Source organism: Borostomias antarcticus (genome assembly GCF_949987555.1).
Source record: "Borostomias antarcticus genome assembly, chromosome: 6".
NCBI classification, from domain to species: domain Eukaryota; kingdom Metazoa; phylum Chordata; class Actinopteri; order Stomiiformes; family Stomiidae; genus Borostomias; species Borostomias antarcticus.
The window spans coordinates 8,803,939-8,827,181 of NC_140239.1; the positions used below are offsets into that span (position 1 = coordinate 8,803,939).

General features: G+C 45.3%; 1 protein-coding gene across 1 annotated transcript; it reads right to left on the reverse strand.

Annotated features, from left to right (window-relative positions):
* Window positions 1-19,742: 19,742 nt before the first annotated feature.
* LOC311310278 (transcriptional regulator protein Pur-beta-like) lies at window positions 19,743-23,013 on the reverse strand (the record flags this gene model as incomplete). Its single annotated transcript, XM_084439706.1, has 1 exon — window positions 19,743-23,013. The coding sequence occupies one exon, from the start codon at window positions 23,011-23,013 to the stop codon at window positions 22,090-22,092; it is 924 nt and encodes a 307-aa protein (XP_084295832.1). The 3' UTR covers window positions 19,743-22,089.
* Between the last annotated feature and the right edge of the window lie 230 nt (window positions 23,014-23,243).

A 23,243-nucleotide genomic window follows, 5' to 3' on the forward strand; every position in this document is an offset into this window, starting at 1 on the left:
GCAGACGCCGGGGCACTGGGGAGCGCAGACGCCGGGGCACTGGGGAGCGCAGACGCCGGGGCACTGGGGAGCGCAGACGCCGGGGCGCAGGAGCGGAGGCAACGGCTGCCACGGGAACGCCACCGCCTCTTGGATGCCCTCTTAGGACACCGGGGGGCATCAGGAAGAACCTGGGGTCCGAGAGACGCTGCCATCTCCTTGCCCTCAGACCAGTCCAACACCGGATCAATGTACTCAGTGCGGTCAAAGTAGTAGTCGATCTCAGTGAGGTAATCAGGCTTGTAGTCAGGCTGCAGTCTGGCAGATGCCAAGGCGATGGCGGAGGTCAACCGCTTTGTAGTCCCGGCTAAAGAGTCTGCTAAGAAAGGCCTGCTTGAGATCTCCTGGAGAGCCAACTCATAAAACCTCTTTTCATCAGTCAGGCGAAAGGCATAACCAGCCGCCTCCACAAAGCGCCAAACATTAGATGGTACCTGTCTTAAATCGTCCGCTGGGTCCATAATTGGTCGGTTCATTCTGTTAGGGTTTGAGGCAGGACCCAAAAGCAGACGGCAGGCAAGCAGCTCAGGTTCAAAATATGGGTTTTAATTTCCAAATAATACCGGGAGAAAACGCAGGGGAAACACGCACTAACATTGACAATGAACCGACAGAGAACAAAGTAAACAGGAGGGCATATATACTCAGGGAGAACAATCAAGGAACAATGTACAGGTGTGCAACAAGACATAACGAGACACAGGTGCAGACAATCACCCAGACAAGGACATGGAGGGATTCCAACAAGACACCAACACAAGGACACGGGAACAAGGACACAATGGAAGGGAACGGGGAACGAGGCTGGGACAGGGAAAGGGACCGGGCAGAAGCAGAGGGGGGAACTAAAGGGCCAGGAGAGGAGGGACTTGAGTGACGTGAGACTAGTGAGGGGACAGGTGTCTAGAGCTGGGGCTGGGAGGACACAAACCAACATGGAAGACAAGACAACGAACACAAGACCAAACACACGGAGGTAGAACAAAACCAAGTGACAAAGTGTACAATAGTCTCTGGGGGTAGTGCAGGGGCAGTCACTGGGAGAGGTGCTCAGGGTCCAGGAAGGTCCATGGGGCACAGGAGCTCAGGGTCAGGAATCCAGGCCAGGATCAGGGGGTGAGCAGGGCGAACCAGGGGTCCGGGGCAGGGGCGAGGGTCTGGACCAGGAGCAAGCAGAGTGGACCAGGGGTCCGGGGCGAACCAGGGGTCCGGGGCGAATCGGGGGTCCGGGGCGAATCGGGGGTCCGGGGCAGGGGCGAGGGTCTGGACCAGGAGCAAGCAGAGTGGACCAGGGGTCCGGGGCGAACCAGGGGTCCGGGGCGAATCGGGGGTCCGGGGCGAATCGGGGGTCCGGGGCAGAAACGGGGGTCCAGACAGGGAGCAGGGGGTGAGCCGGGGCTGACCCGGCCCGAACCATAACACGTCTGTCTTCAGTTGGGAATATAGACAAATGACGTAACAGAACAGGACATTTAACGGTTTCAGTTAGGACAGCAAGCGTGCGATGTCGCGTTCTGTTGCCGCATCGCAAGCAGTTAGGACACGGTGTCAGGGAGGTCTGCTGGTGACAGTGGGGCATCCACTGGACCTGGTTAGAAGACAGGAGGGAGAGAGAGAGGCACTAGGGAGAGGGAAGGCAGAACAGGGTTAGTAGCACACAGAGCCATAAAAGCAACACGGATATTAAAACAGGCAACCTGGAGCAAGCTCCTGGAATATATTTGTCTAACGGCTAAGAACATATATAGAGCAATAAATTACATTTTCAGGGCAAGAAAGGCTAAGAGCATCAGGTCCAGGCCTAAGCCGGATATGGACTGATGTGTGTCTGTGTGTACGTGTGTGTGTGTGTGTGTTAACTAAATACTACAACATCCACAGCTGATTCGGATAGGAATGATTTGGTATAGGAATTCGGATAGGAATGATTTGGTTTTAGAAAGTAACTTGAAAGTAGGCTAGTCTAATTAATAATCCGATTACTTTTCAGAGAAAGTAATCAGTAAAGTAAACTAATTATAATTTAGAGAAAGTAATCAGTAGCTTTACTTGTAAGTAGTCGAAGTTTGACCCATACTGATAATGACAAAGTGGAAAAATATTTTTTGAAATTCTTGCAAATGTATAAAAAAAACTAGAAAGTACATCTCCTGAAGAAAATGTGAGGTGGGCTAGCTGCTGCAGCTGTATGTAACAGCTACTGCTAGAACTATTACGGACCAGGCAATCTCCATGCACCCACCAGCGAAGACTGTGCATCTCTAGCCCACTCAGGGGCTGAATTGTGGGGTCCGTGGCGTGGACAGTGGCGTGGTGACGAGACTCCGCCCCCTCAGGTCAGAGCTGGTCGGGGACAGTGTACCCCTCTCCGGGCCACCTACCTGACTCCACCGGTGAAGACCGTGTGTCTCTAGCCCACTCAGGGGCTGAGTTGTGGGACCCGTGGCGTGGATAGTGGCGTGCTCGTTGGGTCACAGCTAGTCGGGGACAGTACAGTGACCTCGGGGCAATTTCCATGCATCCACCATTGAAGACTGTGTCTCTAGCCCACTCAGCTGAAAAGTGGGTTCTGTGGCGTGAATAGTGGCGTGGTGGCGAGGCCATCACCGAGGTCATAGCCAGTCAGGGACGGTGTACTCCTCTCTGGGCTACCCACCGGCCCCCACCAGTGAAGATCATGTGTCTCTATTCCACTTTGGCTGAGTTCTGTGCTACCACATTAGTTATAAAAGGGTGCCTGTACCTTTAAGAGAGGCTGCACATGCACACAATTTAAAAAAAAAAAAGCAACAGCTGCCACCAGTCTAATCCCAACTGACACTCTGATCCTAGACATGGTCCGCTTCAGACAGCTCTATCGCGAAAACTATAAATGTTACAGCTTATATATTGAATCCTGATTTAAGCAGTTTGAGACTTTAGAAGGCTTTTATTTTGAAATGGCAGATCAGAATCTCGTGAAACTCCCAAGGGTCAGACCCAGAGGGGGTCTACTACCATTGTGTAGCATAACTACCCAAGATGCCACGGGTTCTATGCTACACAGTGGTAGGAGACCCCCTCTGGGTCTGACCTGTGGAGTTACACGAGATTCTGATGTGGAATTTCAAAATAAAAACCTTCTAAAGTCTCAAAAACATCTTAAATCAGGATTAAAAGAAAACTACCCAAGATGCCACGGGTTCTTTCTTTTAATCCTGATTTAAGATGTTTTTGAGACTTTAGAAGGTTTTTATTTTGAAATTCCACATCAGAATCTCGTGTAACTCCACAGGTCAGACCCAGAGGGGGTCTCCTACCACTGTGTAGCAAAACTACCCAAGATGCCACGGGTTCTTTCTTTTAATCGTGATTTAAGCAGTTTTTAAGACTTAAAAGGCTTTTATTTTGAAATGCCACATCAGAATCTCGTGAAACTCCACGAGTCAGACCGGGAGGGGGTCTACTACCACTGTGTAGTATTGAACCGTGACATTTTGGGTAGTTTTCTTTTAATCTGGATTCAATCCCGATTTGAACCTTTTTTTTAAGGTGGACCGGATAATTCCAAACGGGTTCTGAGAAACGGGTTCTAACTTTAGCGTCATCAAAAGTGGTTTCCATCGATATCTCTGTCAAATATGCTGCGATCGCGCCCAAAATTTGAACGGAGCTCGTACATGGTAATATGTGCAGGCATGTATAACCACGTGATTGCAGGTCCAGTCATTCTGGAGAAAATGTGAACGCGACTTTCGTCCCGTGCGACTTTTGACCCGGCTCTCCCCTAAAAATGCAAAATTAGCAGCTCAAAAGCTAGAGTGCAGCGCCATACGTTTCAATGGGGAGCGCAGTTGCCGAACAAATCATCACACAGTAAAAACTATAAGTCACACAGCTTAGATACTTACATTGTATGAATCAGTACAGTTGCGTGAACATTTTGATATATAATATGTGTGTGAGCTGTCAAAACTGTAGGCATAGCGACAAGTTATAAAAAGGGTAAAAATACAAAATTAACAGCTCACAAGTTAGAGTGCGTTGCCATACGTTTCAATGAGGAGCGCAGTTGCGGAACAAATCGTCATACAGCAAAAACTGCAAGTCACGCTTAGATACTTACATTGTACGAATCAGCACAGCACAGAAATTTTGATATATAATATGTGTGTGAGTATTCAAAACTGTAGGAGTGCCAGCAGTTTACAAAATGTGTGAATATTTTCAAAGCAACTGCTGCTACCACTCTAAAAACAAAGTTTCTGAACATTTCAAAAGCAGTTTCAATGGGACAAAAAATAGTTTTAAAAGTTAAATTTCTAAAAAGCCATTAATTTTTTTTTTCAATTCGTTCGTTAAAGAGCTAATCGTGAACATTTTAAAGTGTGAATGAAGTTTCTAGCACAAAGTATGAAGAAGTTATAAAGGAGACAAAAAATGGGGAGAATAATAATAAAGAAAGAAATAGTGGAAATATCAGAAGTTGGGCTAGCTTCTACAAGCTAGCCCACCTAATAATGGAAATATCACAAATTTACATACATATTCAGACCCTTTACTCAGTACTTTGGCAGTGATTACAGCCTCAAGTCTTTAGGGGCAGCCTCGGCTGCCGGTCCCTCTTGTATTTCCCAATATTCTGAATCTTCCTAGGAAGTCTGACTTCCCATCCAAAATCCATGGCGGCGCCCCTGCAGCCAGATGATGACGCTCGAGTTTCTCATCCAGTCTCAAAACTGTAATGATACGTCACAAGTTCTTCAGACGGCAGGGGGCTCTTCTTGACGTCAGGCTATGGGAGGCCATATCAGGGTCTACCGTGAGGACCGGCTATGAGAGGCTATATCAACGTAGCCTACCACACGAAGCAGTTGCATTTCAGCTCGAACCCGAGGCGCGTTGAGGTTGTGACGCTCCGAAAGTCTGTCACCGCGAGAGGGGGACCTTGACAGGTCACTGAAGCTTGACAACAGAAAGCTGCGACAGACTGCTGCCGGACAGGCAGTCAACCATGGCTGGACACACAGAGTACGTCTAGTTTTTATTTTATTTTTTATTATTCAGAAACCTTATAAGTTGCCAGGCAACTTAGGGAGAAATTAACAACCGTGCATGTATTTGCATCAATAACCTATGAGTTCTAACCTGCAATAACTTATTGTCTGAGTTTGTTGCTACTTCAAAATCAAATTGATTTCAACATTTTAAAGTAGCCTTATGTTAAGTGGATATTTTATATTGCATAATCCACTGTTAGCCTATAATAACAATATTTCATCAATTTCCCGTCGGGGGTAACTAAGGTATATCTAGCTATCTTTCTACCTATATAATCGATAGATTGCCTACGGCACGTAGCTCAGGGGGTAGAGCGGCTGATTGGCTGGGATCGCAGCTCCCGGAGTGTGCGGAAGTGTAGCCTACTTGAGCAAACAAAAAAATCGCCCTCGTGCTGCACAGTGGCACCTAGTACTGTCACCTCACAGCAAGATCTCTAGGCATTTCTGAGCGGAGTTTGCATGTTCTCCACGGCCGTGTCCGAAATGCATACTACCTGCTACATGCTATATAGTAGGCACTATATAGTACGCATACTGCATACTATATAGTACCTACTGTTCCACAAAACGCGTGTAGTATGCGAGAAAATACAGCATGCTACTCGAGCCATCCAGCGGAAGTGACGGGATACGATACTGTTTACTCCCGCGAAGCTGTGGTACAATTATCCGGTGTTTTCTGTGATCATTTTGGGTATTATCCACAAAAATGTAGCCTTTTCCTGTCATGGGATGTGCGGCTGCTGCTGCCGCCAGGAGAAATCGTGTTCGCGCTGCAAGGAGAAGAGCCGTCATGAGATCTTCTCGACATGCTTGTAGTTGAGGTAAATGAACGTTAGCTTGCTAGCTACGCTAGTTAGCTAGGTTAGTTGATAGCCCCGCATGTGCTGGCTTGGGGCTATACTGTTACATTTGTACCAGGGATGTTATATTAAATAGATTCTGAGGGGCAGGTAAGCAAAACAATAAAACTCAACTCATTTTAAAGAGGTGGGTAACTGAGTTTACCTGGGTTTACTCATCACTACACGCCTGCTTTGTAATGTTACATTTTAGCTCTACAGATAATGACATATATCTATTATCATATTGTAAAGACAAGTATATGCCATACGCACAAATGAGTTAAAGTTTGCCCTAATAATATTCCCCCTGTAGGCTCACATGGAAGACAGAGGTTCTCACCAAGTCAACCTCCACGTCCCTGCTGAGGACCTATTTTGACGGCGCGGACACAAGGAGGGACTTCAGATTGTCAAAATCGACAGAGGAACCTTGGTGATGGTTAGGAGGATGGGGCAAGACCATGGAGGTGCTAATAATAGCAATAATAATAATAATTCATTGCATTTAGAGCTTTTCTCAGTACTCACCCTTTACAATGGTCTTGTCATTCACACACAGGTGCTAGTCTTTGGAGGTAACATTACATCAGTCATTTAGCAGACACTTTTGTCCAGCATTACCTTAGTCATTTATTTAGCAGACACTTTTGTGTGTCTGCTAAGCGACTTACAGTAGGCCTAATTGCATTTAACCATTTAAAGGTTGAAGACCTTGATGGTGGCCATGGTCCTGCTGCTGCAGATCATCCCAACCCTGGAGATGGCCTCAGAAAGTGTCTCGCAGCGGCAGCATCAGCACCAGCACAAGCTGCCTGGGTCCCAGCTCTTGGTGAGCACGACTACCCCCATCCTGCCATAAGTAGTCAGTCTATCAGTTCATGAGTGTGCTTTGCCTTGTTCCTTATAGACAGCCTTGAGGCTTTAAACACCGATCAGTTGGTTATAGGCAGCCTTGAGGCATTTGTTTAAATGTATTTGTATTTAAATGTATGTGTAACACTGTACATAGTAATCAGTTTAAGTATTTTGGGGGGAGACAACAGATCAGCGTTCTCCTGTCAGTACCTTTTGCAAGGAAAGCTAATGATCTGACCAAATATAAACAAGTCAAAAGTATATTTGAAGACCATTGTGTAATAAAAATATCCAAGAAATGTTTATGGTTGTGTTTCTTCCATTATACATGTAAAGGTTACTTCTTGATGTATTAACATTTCAACAAAGTGTAATATCTACACATCAGACACATTGTCTTGATATGTCTACAGGTCATGTACAGTAACTTGGAAGGTCTTAACACAACACGCAGAGCGCTTTGGACATGTAACTCCCTTATCAAGTAGTCGTTAGTCAGACACATTAAACAGTGATGCTTTCATAACCGTCTCTGAATAATTCCAATGAAGCATTGTGAACCAACATGTGTGTTCCGTCTTTTATGCCTAATTGCAAACTACAATGTCCATTAGGAATGTTCTTTTACTCTAATGACTGGTTTTAGGTATAGTGACATTTGTTCTTTGACTGGGAAGACATTACAAGGAATGACACACAAACACCAATTTAATTCAAGAAAATACATTTAATAAAAAATAACAAAAACAATAATGGAACAAGATAAAACAGTTTTTTTTGACTGAGGCTTCTAGAAGCAACATCAGCCGGTCCTCCCTCTCCTTAAACAACCCCCTTTCCTCCCTCCACTCAGCCTTCATCTCTGCCTTCTCTCTCCCCCGTTCAACATCAGCCGGTCCTCCCTCTGGAGGACGGCCAACTCTTCCCTGTTTACGGGGAAGAGAAACACCACGCTGAAAGGCTTGGAGTAAGTTAACTAACGTATGCATTGTTGTTCAGAAGCAATCCAGCGGTCTGTTTACTTTGGATATTGATTTATGTAGGACCTACATCTTAGAAGCTGGGCTGCAGGGGAAGACGGAGACAGCCTGGATAAAGCACAAAACCTTGTAGCCATGTACAAGGTGATTTTGATCTACAGGCTACATGATAGCAAATATATTGACAGGGACTCACAGTTTGTATGACACTAGAAAACTTATCTAACCTCATAGGACCTAAAGAGCCCCAGAACTGGGGTCAGCACAGAGGGAGGGGAGGCCACAGCCGCTTCGTGGAAGTGGTACGGGGTCTTGGGAGAGGCGATGGGGGCCACCCATGCAGCCGTCCTCCAGAGGATCATCGACCCTGGTGTGGTCGTTGGTCCCTGTAATACATCCAGAAGTATTATGGGACAATGAATATTAATATATGATATATGAACAGTTGAACTCGTTTAAATCATGGAATGAACAGACAATTGTTTAAACAACTTCAAGTAACGTTAGGCTCGGTGGCTTAGGTTTGCCATTTAACAACTCATCACAATTTCGACATTTCTTGCACATTTCTTAAGCGATCATGGTCATATTACATGGACATGTTACTCTGTCTTGATTCTAGCTATAGAAACATCTAAGATTTGACATGAATACGTTTTGAGCAAGAGCCGTCTGAACACCTGTAACGTTAGTAGCCTATTAACGTTGGCTGGGCTAACTAGCTAACGTAACGTCCACCACAGAGATCAATGCAAGCAGCTAGCTATCATGACGTTCTTTTTCGAAATGTCATTTCTACCCCACCTATATACACAAAACTGCATTTGTAGCTCTGTGTCGTTATAACTAAGATATCTGTCCGAAAAAATAATTTTTCCATCGACAAATTAAGTCAATACTTACATTTGAAAACTCCCGCTGCGGTCCCGGAGATCTCTTCGTTCGCCATCTTTTTTTATTTTTCTCACTGCCCAGTGACGTCTCACGTCTCGACTTCCGGAACAGTATGCTCTGGACTATGCTACATTTACGCCCATTTTTTCGCCGATTTCGCCTACTATATAGTACCTACTATATAGTAGGCGAAATACAGTATGCACAGTTTTGATGCAGCATGCTGCATCTCGCCTACTATATAGCAAGTAGTATGCAATTCGGACACGGCCCACGTGTTCGCAGGATTGGACTTGGGCGCCATGAACAATGGCTGTCCACGGCAGCCTACTTGGATGGGTTAAATGCAAAGAACAATTTCCCGCGGCGACCGCTAAAAATAGATGTGTGTGTTGTGACACTGTACCACCGCTCACTCACGTGTGTGTTGTGTCTCATCTTGTGGCCCTGTCCAGAATTAGGCAATTATTATACAGGCCTACCACCTTGTGGTGAGGGCGAGCAAAGGTAGAAAGTCTTTGGAGCGAGCAGCAGTCGGTGTCTGTCCTCGGGGGAGAATGAAGAATAACGTACTCCCGCACACACTTTTTCTCTGCTTTTTAATAAGTCAATGTTTCGGTTGCTACCTTCATCAGGACAGATTTTTGTAACAATGAGAATGTGAGTTCATTTTAAACACCACCATACAATGTGATTGGATAATTGGATGTGTGTTTCCCATCCCCATTGGCTAGTGAGATGACACCATGAAATGACATCACTGCAAGAAAAAAAGAGGCAAAATTAGAAAAAGACATAATGTATACACAACACCAACATTATTAGGAAAAAACATTCTAGAGAAAATTTCTAAAGAGATAAAAAGGGAATCTAAATCATCAACACTTGTCTATCAGCATATTGTATCAAGCTGTATATTAAGAACATGACATAGTTTGACTTATAATAGTACAATACGCTGCTGCAAGACTACTCACCAGGTCAAAGAAGACATGCCACATCACCCCCATCCTGGCCTCCCTGCACTGGCTCCCAGTTCACCTCCGGATCGAGTTCAAAGTCCTGGTGTTTACCCACCGAGCTCTCCACGGACGGACCCCGGCCTACATCTCAGAACTTTTACACCCTCACTCTCTGAGTCGGTCTCTGAGGTCATCCGACCAGGGTCTCCTGGCGGTGCCCCGGACCAGACTAAAAACTCAGGGTGACAGAGCATTTGAGGCGGTGGCGCCAAGACTCTGGAATGCTCTTCCCCAGGCCCTGAGAGAGCCATCCACTGAACTCTTGTTCAAAAAACTTCTTAAGACACACATGTTCAGGCAGGCCTTCGGCCATCTATAACGCCTTGCTGCTCGCAATGTTGTTGTTTTATCTGTTCTGTGTCGTTTTAATCTTGTCTCGTGTTGTATTGCCATTTTAATTTATTACTGTAAAGCACTCTGTGCATCCGTGCTGTGAAGAGCGCTATATAAATAAAGCTTACTTACTTACTTACTTACTTACAATACATCAATCTCTCATCAATAGGTTATAATAGCGACACATCAAAATATATTTCACAAACACACACTTAGATCAAGTTCATCATTAAGCCCAAAAGGAGTCCCATATGTTTGGAGCTCTGTTATCCAAAAGGCCTCTCTTTTAAGAAGTGCTTCTTTTAGATCACCTCCACGTCTGGAAAGGACCAATTTTTCAGTCCCACAATAGCTAAAGGCTGTTATGGGATGTTTGGCCTGTTTTAAATGGACGACTATTGGGCTATCTGGGTTGCTGTTGCGAATAGCTGAGCGGTGTTCAGCCATACGGACCTTCAATGCTCTAGTTGTCATCCCAACATAAGCCTTGGAACAGCTACATTTAATTAAATAAATGACTCCTGTTGTTGAGCATGTGATGACACCACGTATTTTGTATTTCTTTCCTGTCAAGGGGTGTGAAAAGATACTACATTTGGTAGTGCAGTTACACTGTGCACACCGTCCACATTTGTCGTTGCCATCAGGTATAGGAGGCATACAACTAGGTCTTTGATAAAGACATTCAGCAGGCACTAACTTATCTTTCAAATTCTTACCCTGATGGAAAGCAATTCTAGGTGGTGTAGCAAACAAATGGCCAGCTTTAGGATCACTAGAGAGGATATGCCAATGCTTTCTGATAGAGCACATTAAATTAAACATTCTATCAGTGAAGTTGAGGACCCAGACTGCGGATGGCTTGCTCCTTACTCTTCCATGTGCTCTATCAGTGAAGTTGAGGACCCAGACTGCGGATGGCTTGCTCCTTACTCTTCCATGTGCTCTATCAGTGATAGAGTGAAATTCACTCTTTGTAGGGATGTGTCCAGATCCTCTTCCCTATACCCTCTTTGTTTGAAACGTGATTTCATTATGCTAACCTGGTTATCAAAACATTCCTTTTTCTCACAGATTCTGTGCAGTCTGTGGAATTGACCCACTGGAATAGCATCTTTCACATATTTTGGGTGGTAACTATCCATATGTAAAAGATTGTTCCTATCTGTAGGTTTTCTGAAAAGGTCTGTGGTCAATTTGTTGTTCTCTTATTAATCTACTTTCGTCAAATTTATCCATTGGAAAACATTTTTTATCCAGGCATCTTAGTTTAAACAGTAGGCTATAATTGTGACTGAACATGTTTTGTTTGCTAATAGGTGATATTCATTCTGTTTCGAGCTCGGCGGGTTAGCTGCGAACTTCATTCCGCAACGAGAGATCCCGTCTCTGGGTGGACAGCTGTTCAACTCGCCTGGGACCAGGTCGCCTGGAGCTATTACGCTTGGCTGCCCATCGCGTTGTTGTGAACAGAATGAATACTACCTACTAGCAAACAAAACATGTTCAGTCACAATTATACTGTTAAAACTAAGATGCCTGGATAAAAAAATATGTTTTCCAACTGATATATTTGATGAAAGTAGATTAATAAGCATTTGCCCGTGGTATCGGGAATATACAACAGCTCTTAACCAATCAGATTGCGAAGTTGGAACTACCAGTTGTATAACGATGGTTTGACTTCAAAAATTATGGGAAAAACATTCAGATTAACCCCTGACAGACCGTCCTCATATATTATTTGCTTTGGATGCGCTGTGGAGTGTTTAAGTGAGTTTGGTAGTGGATGCTAGCTTGTACCATTGCATTGCGCTAGCATTAGCAAGACATGAATGCCCAAACAAGGGGCAGCATGGACGCAGCTGAAAAGGAGCTCAATCAATCAACAACATAATGGGTAAATCGAAAATGAGCCCCTATGTCCAAAATTCTGAACTGTCCCTTTAAAGTGAGAGGAAAAGTCCCTTGACCCTACTTGGCTCTGGAGATATAAAATAGAAATAGCCAAGTAACAGTATTTTTGTGTAACACTGCATGTTTAATTAAACCCACCTTTGAGAAGTGACAAGGCAGAAGTTTCACATCCGGGAACTGTTTGGTTTTGCAGAGAGACCTACCTGGAGGTTCCTGGTGGGAAGTTTGCAGAGGTCAAAAAAGACACAAAGAACAAAAACACAAAGCTCCACATAGCAGTCAGACACGTGCAGATGGCTGAGCAGAAAAAGAAAGGTAAAGACAGATGATGGATCCATGGAAGTCTTACTAGAGGCTCTGAGGCCCATGACATTTTCAAAGTTCTATATATTTTTATCATACTATTTTATGGATATACAGTAACTGTCACATATCCCCCCCTAAAGATAAGGATTTATTTCAACATTAGGGACTCGGGGACTGTACTCAAGACGAGTTCTGCTCTGAACTGTTAGTTGGAACGATCCTTTTTTGTTAAGGAGTGCCCTTAGTGGAATAAAGTTTGCATTCTGATCTTGGTTCTTTTTGCTTTTCAGTATCCGTGCACATGATACCCGGGGAGCAGAACCATGTCGGACTGGTCTTCGGTTTCCTGTATAAAAAACAGAAATATTTTCTTTCTGTCAATGGGAACAATCTTGTGGTAAGAATTATTCCTCCAAATGCACTCTAGTCTAGTAGACATTTTTTTCTTTCACATGTTCTCCACTTGAAACACCCAACTAAACAAAATATACTACGGGCTTCCAACAGGGAGAGCACAACGCATAGATAACTTAAGTTCTTTTTTTAAAGTGTAGAGCGGATGCGGTATACTCTGCTGCTATAAGATAACAAGTCTGTGTAACAACAGTACGATGTGTCCTCCACGCTGCATCCCCCTGCCTGCTGTCCTCCTACCTGCTGTCCCCCCCCTCAGCTGAAGGAGAAGGTCCCATCTGACAGTCACTTCCAGTGGGAAAAGGACGGGGGGGAGTGGTGCGTTCTCAAGTCCGTGGCGGAGCCCAGCAAGTACCTGTGCGTGGAGAATGACGAGGTCACCGTCAGTTCGGACAAGTCCAGTTACTTCCGACTCCACAAGTGACCGCCTGTGAGCTTCCTCGGTGGAGGACCACGGGAGGTGTGGGTTTGGACAGGAGGACCACGGGAGGTGTGGGTTTGGACAGGAGGACCACGGGAGGTGTGGGTTTGGACAGTACCGGTGGCTCCGACAGCAGTGGTGATGCTGAGAGGGGCTGTCCGAACTCGTCTTATCATAGCATATCATGTATTCCATATGCTGTAGTCATTGGACAATGAAATAGCTTATAAAATGCAGACTATATATTATATGACATTATTACAGTCATTTAGCAGATGCTTTTATCCAAAACGACTTACAATAAGTGCATTCAACATTGGTAGTCAAAATAACTACTAGTCATCAGAACTCATAAGTGCATCTCTTTCTAAACAAGAATCTAAGAGCCTAACCTAGAGCTAATGTGCTCTGCAAGAACACAACCAGTACAGTAAGTGTTAAGAGGAAGGGTCAGGGTATACCTCCAGAATGTCTTAAGGCACTCACGAGTCATGAACACAAACGATTTTTACAGTAACTGTAAAGCTCAACATATGTGAAATTATGTTAATTTCATGTTATCATGTTCATGTTATGTCATGTTATGATTCAATAAAGTCCAAATGAATCTAGCCTATGAATGAAAAATTAATGTCTTAGCTTTCACAATGAAACAGCTGCCATGCCAACATGTGGTGTGCTTCAGTATTGCACTCTGAACTTCTGTTTGTTGATTGGAATGTAGGCCTATATTCTACAATACATTTATCATCATTGTTTGCATACTTGCAACATATGGTTACTTCTGTATTATTATGTTTTTGTACATGTTTTCTTATTCCTTTATATGATTTTAATGCTCCGGGTGCCAAGTTGTGATGCTACTTTGTGCAGTTTCTCCTGGGATTAATAAAGTACCTATCTACCGTAACCCTACCTATACTTGTCAGTAAATAAGGTTGTTGGGGCATGCTGATTGTAATATGACTTTGTTATAGAAATATACTACTCCACTGATTAGGTGTTTATTGTGCTCAGAGGGGAATGCTTGTCCCATCTCACATGGTCAACAGGGCAGTGTGAGCCGTGTGGTTGCAGACCAGCATGAGCCGCAGAGACTGGTTTGTAGATGTCTGCTGTACATTCAAACCAGTCAACTCAAATTAATGTAATATTATTTAAAAATCTCAAATGTCAATATTGGATTAGTATGTGTCTGTCTGTATCGGTTCCTGTTGGCAGCTATCGCGTGTGTGTATGTGTGTGAGAGAAATTATGATAGATTCAGCAGATCATTTTCCCCATTCATGCACAGAATTAGAGGATGACTGTGTGTGTTTGTGTGTGTGTGTGTGTGTGTGTTTGTGTGTGTGTGTGTGTGTGTGTGTGTGTGTGTGTGTGTGTGTGTGTGTGTGAGTGCGTGTGTGTGCGCACGCGTATTTCTGTAGCCACCTACATGTGTGTGTGCATGCAGACGTCAGGGTTCTGCTGTACATTCCCAGCACATGGCAACACTGGCTAAATATAGACCAGACTTCCCTCATTCACAGCCACTGTGGGGTTTCACCCCTTCAGCTCCTCACCCTGTCCTCCCTCTCACTCACTCACTCACTCACTCACTCACTCACTCACTCACTCACTCACTCACTCACTCACTCACTCCACTCACTCACTCACTCACTCACTCACTCACTCACTCACTCAATCGTTCACTCACTCACTCACTCACTCACTTACTCAATCATTCACTCACTCACTCATTCACTCACTCACTCACTCACTCACTCACTCACTCACTCACTCACTCACTCACTCACTCACTCACTCACTCACTCACTCACTCACATGCCTCCCGCTAGACTCACATGTATTGCTTCTCTCTCTCTCTCTCTCTCTCTCTCTTTTCCTGTGCCCTCCGAGGGGAGATCTTTTCAGCGACCAGGGTGCTGCTGATTGGTGAGCTTGTTGCCAAGGGAAGCAGTGGGTTTATCATGTAAAAAAAGGGGCTTAAGAGGAAACCCTGCAGGGGTCCCTGTGTGTGTGTGTGTGTGTGTGTGTGTGTGTGTGTGTATGTGTGTGTGTGTGTGTGTGTGTATGGGTGGGTGGGTGTGTGTGTGAGTATGTGGTGAGTGAGTGAGTGAGTGAGTGAGTGAGTGAGTGAGTGAGTGAGTGAGTGAGTGAGTGAGTGAGTGAGTGAGTGAGTGAGAGAGACACTGAGTAGCCATTGAGTAACAGCTCTCACATCCTGGTTAAAGGTGTACTTTACTATTCCTATAATCATTCTCATTTTGGCCGCTCACAAAGAAATATTTGCAAATAAAATAGATTATTGTGCTAAATGGACTATTTATTACTATTGCTTTAACCACAACAATGGCGTTTGGGACAGAGTGTACCAGCCATGGAATGTCTTTATCTCATAAGTGTATGGAAGAGGGACACCGTTGCTTACTGAAAACTCAAGCCGACAGCCATACTCAGAGGTCAATCATCATAATTAGGAAATAGCTAACAGGAAATAGCTAACAGGAAAATCTCTGAAAATCAACCATATTCAACAAAAGTATTTTGGGTGAACTTGGTAAGTGGAGAGAAAACTCCTTCAAATAGTTCACTTGCAGACAGGGTTCTACTCTCTGTGTCGATTGGTTGCAGCATAGACGGATTCAGAGGCTCAATATAACTGATGGTCAAAGACCTCATAGACTGATTCAGACTCAGGATGACCTATAGTTAATGACCTCTGACCCCTGTGCTCTTCAGTGAAATAAGTCAGAGCATGTGACGTGACGTGTTACTGCATCAGGCTTTCACTCCCAGGACGCTGAGTTATACATTCATACAGTCATACACTGATACACCAGGTTAAAGGTTCAGTACTACCTATCCATCTATCTATCTATCTATCTATCTATCTATCTATCTATCTATCTATCTATCTATCTATCTATCTATCTATCTATCTATCTATCTATCTATCTATCTATCTATCTATCTATCTATCTATCTATCTATCTATCTATCTATCTATCTATCGTGAGTCAGTCAGTCATGTCAGTCTGTTTGTCTGTCTGTCTGTCTGTCTGTCTGTCTGTCTGTCTGTCTGTCTGTCTGTCTGTCTGTCTGTCTGTCTGTCTGTCTGTCTGTCTGTCTGTCTGCCTGCCTGCCTGTCTGTATGCCTGCCTGTCTGTCTGTCAGTCAGTCTGACCACAGAAGCCTCTCCCCACTCTCCCTTTCTGTGACTGTCACACTGCACAGGTTTTATGCTTACAAGCTTATATGCATAATCGATTGCTGTGCATGTGTGTGTGTGCATTTATTGCATTCCATTCCAGTCATATAACTGATGCTTTCATCCAAAGCGATTTACAATAATTCCATTTAGCATAATCTAGTGCTGAGGGCAAAATGCAAGATTAGCGAACAAAAAATACAATAGGTGTTTAAGAGGGAGGATCGTGGTAGTACTTCTTGAAGAGGTGAGTTTTGAGCCTGCTGTGAAAGATGGGCGGTGACTCTGCTGTCCTGACATCAGTGGGCAGTTCGTTCCATCACTGCAGGGCCAGGACACTCCGAGATATCCGCCAAGCATGCAGCCATGCGTGCCTCCACTTGTGTGTCAGAAGGGGGAAATGACAGGACCCGTTGGGTGTCATTAGCATAGGAGAAGCCACGCGAATGACAGAACCCAGAGATTTAGTGTAGAGGGCAAAAAGGAGAGGACCCAACACAGGCCCTTGTGGAACCCCCGTAGTCAGACTACGTGATTACAACATTGAACCTTTCCATGTCACCTGGTAGGAGCGGCCCCGTCAGGTAAGATGCAAACAGGAAGCAGCAGAGCCTTTTTCCGCGAGGGTGGAGAGGAGGATCTGGTGGTCTACCATATCAATGCTGCTGACAGGTCTAGGAGTATCAGAACAGAAGAGAGAGTTTGATCTTGCGGCATGGAGTGACTCACTGAGAGGAGGGCGGTCTCTGTCGAGTGACCAGCCTTGACTGGTGGGGATCCAGGAGGTCGTTCTGGTGCAGACATGAGGACAGTTGGTTAACGATCAATGCGTTCAAGTGTTTTTGATAGAAAGGATAGAAGGGAAACTGGTCTGTAGTTTTTGATGTCAGAGGGGTCAAGAGATGGTTTCTTCAGGAGGGGGGTGACTCCGGCAGTCTGAAAGCCTGCCAGAGGCCTTGGAGCTGCATGATGGTCCATGCAATCTACTCCTCTCAGCGTGTGTGTTTATGAGTGTGTGTGTGTGTGCGTGTGTGTGTGTGTGTGTGTGCGTGTGTGTGTGTGTGTATGTGTTCTAGAGGTCATGATGGTGGCACCTTAATCCTACCTCCCGGGGGGGGGCTTCCCTAACCGCACTGATCCTATCCCCTGACCAGGCTCCGCCCCCCACGTCCTGTCCGCTCCCCCTGGGCCATAGTGGTCAGCTCCAGCCCGGGGGAACGTGGGAAGTAATCCCTCCTTTCACTGTCTGGCAGAGAGAACCCAGTGTGGTATTACAAACCCTTCAGCTGTCCACTCACTCTGTTTCCATCTCACTCACTCACTCCCTCTCCTCTCTCTTTCTCTGTCTCTACCATCTTCCCTCTCTCTCTCTCTCGCTGTCTTTTTCTCTTTGTCTGCCTCTCCCTCACTCCCTCTCTTTCTCTCTCTGCCTCTCCCACTCCCTCTCTTCTTTCTCTCTGCCTCCCACTCTTTCTGTTTCTCTCTCTGAATCCCCCACTTCCCACCTCTCTCTCTCTCTCTCTCTCTCTCCCTGTGCTGTTTTAGCCAGTGCAGCATGATGTACAGTGATAATTCATCACATGTTATTATTCTACAGTCACCAGCCCTTTAATTAGTCTCAGAAATCACAGTTGTGACAGTAAATCCTTGTCATGGACAGTCACTCTGGGCAGGGTCAGACACTTACTTACTGAGAAATGGGCTGAGAAGCTACAACTTCTTATTTGGGCTGTCGCGGGTGTCCCTACAGGGTCAGTGAACCGCACCCTCTCTATAGACTGTGTTGGCCCAGAGATGAACTTTAAAGCATCAACAAAACTGTCTGATAGAAATAATTTGAGATGGAACAGACATGCATAACTGCAAGGTCAAGTTCATGAATGATCACCCGTAAACTCCTGTATTTCATTGTGCCTAATTTGGTCTGATCTGTTGGTAACACTTTACAATAAGGGTACATTAATAAGCATTAGTTAATGCATTATTAAGCATTAAGTAACAGTTAACTAATCTCTCTATTAACTATTTACTAATATTATTTATGTTAACTAAGGTTAACTCACCTAACCTAACCCTAAACTTAACTAAGGTATTAATTAACATTAGTAACCTAACCTAACCCTAAATAAGCATTAGTTAACAGTTAACTAATGTTTTTTGTGACCCTTATTGTAAAGTGTGACCGATCTGTCTGAGTCAGAGGTGACAACATACACCCCACCCTGAGGTACCCTGCTGCAACTGTAGAATCCCCCCTCCCAAACAATGAATCATTTCCTCTTTCTATTCATGAACAGCTGATCAGTACTGGGCATGCAGAACTCCATGTTCACCATGGCTCATCTGGGGTGAGTTCAATCAGAAAACGCTGTGCACCATTTTGCTACGGTCTCTGAGGTGTGAAACGGTGTGCAACTGGCTTTGAGAGGTAGGTTTTCTCTCATTTGGTGGATGTTTCAGAGGTGTTACCCAGTCAGCAGACTGATATATAAACCCTGCCCTATCTTCTCAGCTGCCATACAGTAGATGCTACGCTTGCATACTGTACCACACCACTGGTGTTCAATGCACCACCGTTTCTGTTTCAACAAACGCTTTTCAACATGTTGTCGGGGTTGAACTCACCCCTGGAGTCCTTTTCTCCACACCCCCCCTCCCCCCCCCCCGAGATTATTAAAGTTCATCTTATCATCCTTGTCCTCTCCCTTTCTCTAGTCCTGTGACTGATGGTGACTTATTGAAGGCCTTACTGACGATGACTGGGATGTGGTCGCTTTCACTGTGATTGTACACTGTATGTTTGCAGTGTGACAAATAAATATGTGAATCTGACTTACTCTTGACAAGTGCTTAGACTACTGTACTGTAAGTCACTTCGGATAAGTGTCTGCAGCTAAATTAAGGATTCAGTCCCCACAATAAGGTCCACAACTTTCCACATTCCTGATGCCATTCCTTCTCTAAGGGCTGCACATTTGGATAGATCCTCCCCTAGCAACACACATGTAGCAGACTATACATCCCTCCTAGTGACCTCACACCTCCATTAGACTATACATCCCTCCTAGTGACCTCACACCACCAGTAGACTATACATCCCTCCTAGTGACCTCACACCTCCAGTAGACTATACATCCTCCCTAGTGACCTCACACCTCCAGTAGACTATACATCCCTCCTAGTGACCTCACACCACCAGTAGACTATACATCCCTCCTAGTGACCTCACACCTCCAGTAGACTATACATCCCTCCTAGTGACCTCACACCTGCAGGCTATACATCCCTCCTAGTGACCTCACACCTGTAGACTATATCCTCCCCTAGTGACCTCACCACTGCAAAAGATCCTCTCTAGTGACCTCACACAATAGACTGTCTCTCACAGCAGATCTAAAAATAAGAAACTGAACACTTGTCCTCAGCAAGGAACTTTTATTTGTCATTGAAAGGAACTTGGTAGAATATTACAGCAGAACACGTGACTGAGACAGCTGCCATTTCACGTAACACAGTACAGGAATAAAGATGTCCTTACAATGTGTGTGTTTGTGTTTATATAGAATATTCATGTCAGTAGAAAAAAACTATTGCTCCCAGATGTTTCTTGTATGGCAAATTATCCTCTAAGCTGAAAAATTATGTAAAACCAGACAGGTCTGTAGACTATACCAAGGATGAGGGGGTGACAGGTCTGTAGACTACACCAGGGATGAGGGGGGTGACACGTATGTAGGCTATACCAGGGAAAAGGGGGTACAGGTCTGTAGACTATACCAGGGATAAGGGAAGGGGGGGTGACATGTCTGTAGACTACACCAGGGATGAGGGGATGATGACCATGACATTTCCTGAAGTATACGAATGCCACGACTCTTTGCATGTTGGTAAACTTTTTTCTAAATTTCTAAAATATAAAGTAAACTTAAACCCAGGGTGAAATTGATAAAATACCAACACAGAGCATTCAGACTACGCTAAAGAAAGATAAACTCAAGACGTCCCCCAAAAGGAGCAGGCATGCAAACTTTATAATACTTTAAAATGACCATAGAGACAAATCTGGTTGTCTGACGGCAACTTAAAGAGAACCAACTGCAGAACAAAGTGGGAGGCGGGTGAAACCGATCGAGGGGCGGAACTGATGATGTTCTGCTACATGAAGCAGTGAGCAGTGGGTGTGAGCAGACTGCTAGACTTGAATGACACTGGATCTAGAATGTACAATCAAAATGTGTTTGTTCTGTTTTATTTTCTAAACTCTTAAATTTCATCTCATGGAATAAAATAAATGTTAGGAACAAAACAGGTGAAAATATCACCCCAGAGAATTGCATCCAGGTTTAGTGTTTAAATAAGCCTCTTTTTTTAGGCGGCATTATGTCATAAATTTCCTATAGATATATCTTGACATATTTCAATATATTTATTTTTGAAAAATAATTCTATCTATACTCGATCTTTAGTAGGTATAATATATCTTCCAGTATATTTAGTACAGCACCTTGCTATGGAAGGTTGTTTTCCAAAGCACCTAAATTTTACAATCAGACAGGAGACAGTTTCAGCCTTGAATGGTCTGAGGTCAAGGGTGAAATATCTGAATGGCGCATCTTAAACTTGTTGCCAAGGCCAATCCCTTTTTGACTTGATTAAGCCCCAGTAACAACGTGAAGCTTTTTAAGAATAATAAAGTCCCCAAAATGAAGCCTAGTGCCAGTCCTTGTTTTTGCAGCTTCCCCTGGGTGATAAACCAGGACCTGGTTGGGATCCGTCCCAACGCCATGGTGCTCTGACACAGTGCTCACGCAGCTTCTTCAGGGCGACAAGCAGACCCAGGACCCACTGGTTGACCCATAGATGACAGTATAGGCCCCAAAACGCGGCCTCTGGGCCTGACAGCATTGGACATCTGCCGCTCCTGTCCAGGTGGTAGGACGAGCCTCAGTGAGGCTGCAGGAGGCCGCCATCTGTGAGTTCTGGGTCCCTCGGTTAATTGAGAGCTGTGCGTCTCTTTAGATGTTATCTTCTGCCGGAGGCTCCTGCTGTGCCCGGCTCTGTGGTTGGCAGAAGGTTGTGATGCTTTGCAAAAGGAAAAGAGGTTACAGTGGCCATCTACACAGCCATAGGTGCCAAAGAGCAGCGTTGTGGATGCTGATTTGCACACCTCTTTGCTTTCTACACTTCTACACATTTGCACACTTTTCAAAATCATAGATAGCACATAAGTCAGGTCCAAGTGTATTCTTTCGAATTGCAAATCGTTATATTACAGAGCCGGTATTACTACTGTTAAAGAGTCAGAGCATCTTGTTCTGGTAGGCTAGATGAGTGAAATGGACAATCAAACTTGTTTTTCACCAATGGGAAATCTCATACAGCTTTTCCTGACACCTAAATAATGCAGTGTTGTTTAGCTAGTACACCCATCTAAACTTTTTATAACATGATTCTCTTTTCTAGACAGCAGTAGTGTAGTGGAGGGTATACAGAGGTATACTGAGTGAGTAGGCTATACCCTACCCTACTCCACAGACACAGTAGGCCCACGTTCTTATCCCCCACTGATGTAAAAACTGAACACTTTCAATATATTTGCTGTTAAAGTATACCCACTTCTTAAGTCACCACTACACCACTGATAGACAGCATTTCTCAAATATGCTTTATTTAGGCTACTCCATTGTTTTTTCGTTTTTTTTTTTATCGTTTTAGGGTCGTCATGCACATGGTAGTCGCTCCTCTCTCTCTCTCTCTCTCTCCAAGCTTTGCGTCACGGTGTCATCTCAGTTTTGCAGCCGGCTTGATCAATCGTCGTCCACATCATCCCCCTCCGACTCCTCTCCCGCCCTCCTCTCGTACATTTTATCCCGGTGTCTATCCTGTATCTCCTTCATCTCCTCGGCATAGCGACTGAAGGCGCCTCCAAACTTGCCCCACGCTTTGAAAGGGATCGTGATAGAGTTTCTGTAGCTGGGCTTAACTTCGCTCACCCGCAGGAAAACTCCGTACTTGTTAGATCCGACGTCAAAGAAGAACCGCTTGGAGTCCACCATGATGGAGGTGCCCTCCGGAAGCTCGCTGTACCCCCCGGCCCCGCCGCCGCCGGCCAGCTCCTCGTCATCGCCGCCGTAATCATCTATCAACTTGGCCAAGGCGTCACGGAACTCTATTAGACCCTGCGCGGGGAGGGCGATGGTCTGTCCGGACTGCATGCCGCCGGGGATACCGCCTCCCCCGACTCCGAACCCAGGCCCACGGTTGACGGTCTGTCGGATCCTGAGGAACCTCCCCCGCTGGTTCTCCTTGAGATCGAGGTAGTATTTTCTGTTCTCTCTGACCAGGAACTCGCTCTTCAGGGCCCGTCTAGGCCCACTGTCGTCCCCGCCGGATGACTGGGCAATTTGCTCTGGGCTGCTAGGCCCAAGTTGGGCGTAGTGCTCTATGAAATCTCCCAGGTAGTCACGAAACTCAGCAGCGACTGACATGGAGAGGGTCAGTCGACTTTTCGAGCCCCCGGCGCCGACCTCGGCGATTTTGATGAACCTGCCTTTCGCGTTTTGCTTTACATCCAGATAGAAGCGTTTGTTCTGGATGTCCAGACGCTTCGAGGCCAGCTCCTGGGTCTCTTGCTCCCGCTGGTACTGCTGAAACCCGCTGCCTCCACCGCCTCCACCCCCTCCACCGCCGCTGCTGCCACCGCGCTCACTCCCACTGTCCCCATCCGCCATGTTCACCACCAGCAGCCAGTCGTCCGTCCTGCGTATCTCTGCCCCCCCGTGCTGCTTACTCAACTCGTGGAGCTACCGGAGCGTCTGAGTGATGCATTCTGATTGGCTGTACGCCTGCCAGTCACAACATCAGACGGGAAACGTGTATTTCTATTGGTGCATTGTTCCTGCCATTCAAGCTTATGCGCCTTCCTGATTCGACGACACAAAGAGCACTCTGTAGCTGTTGT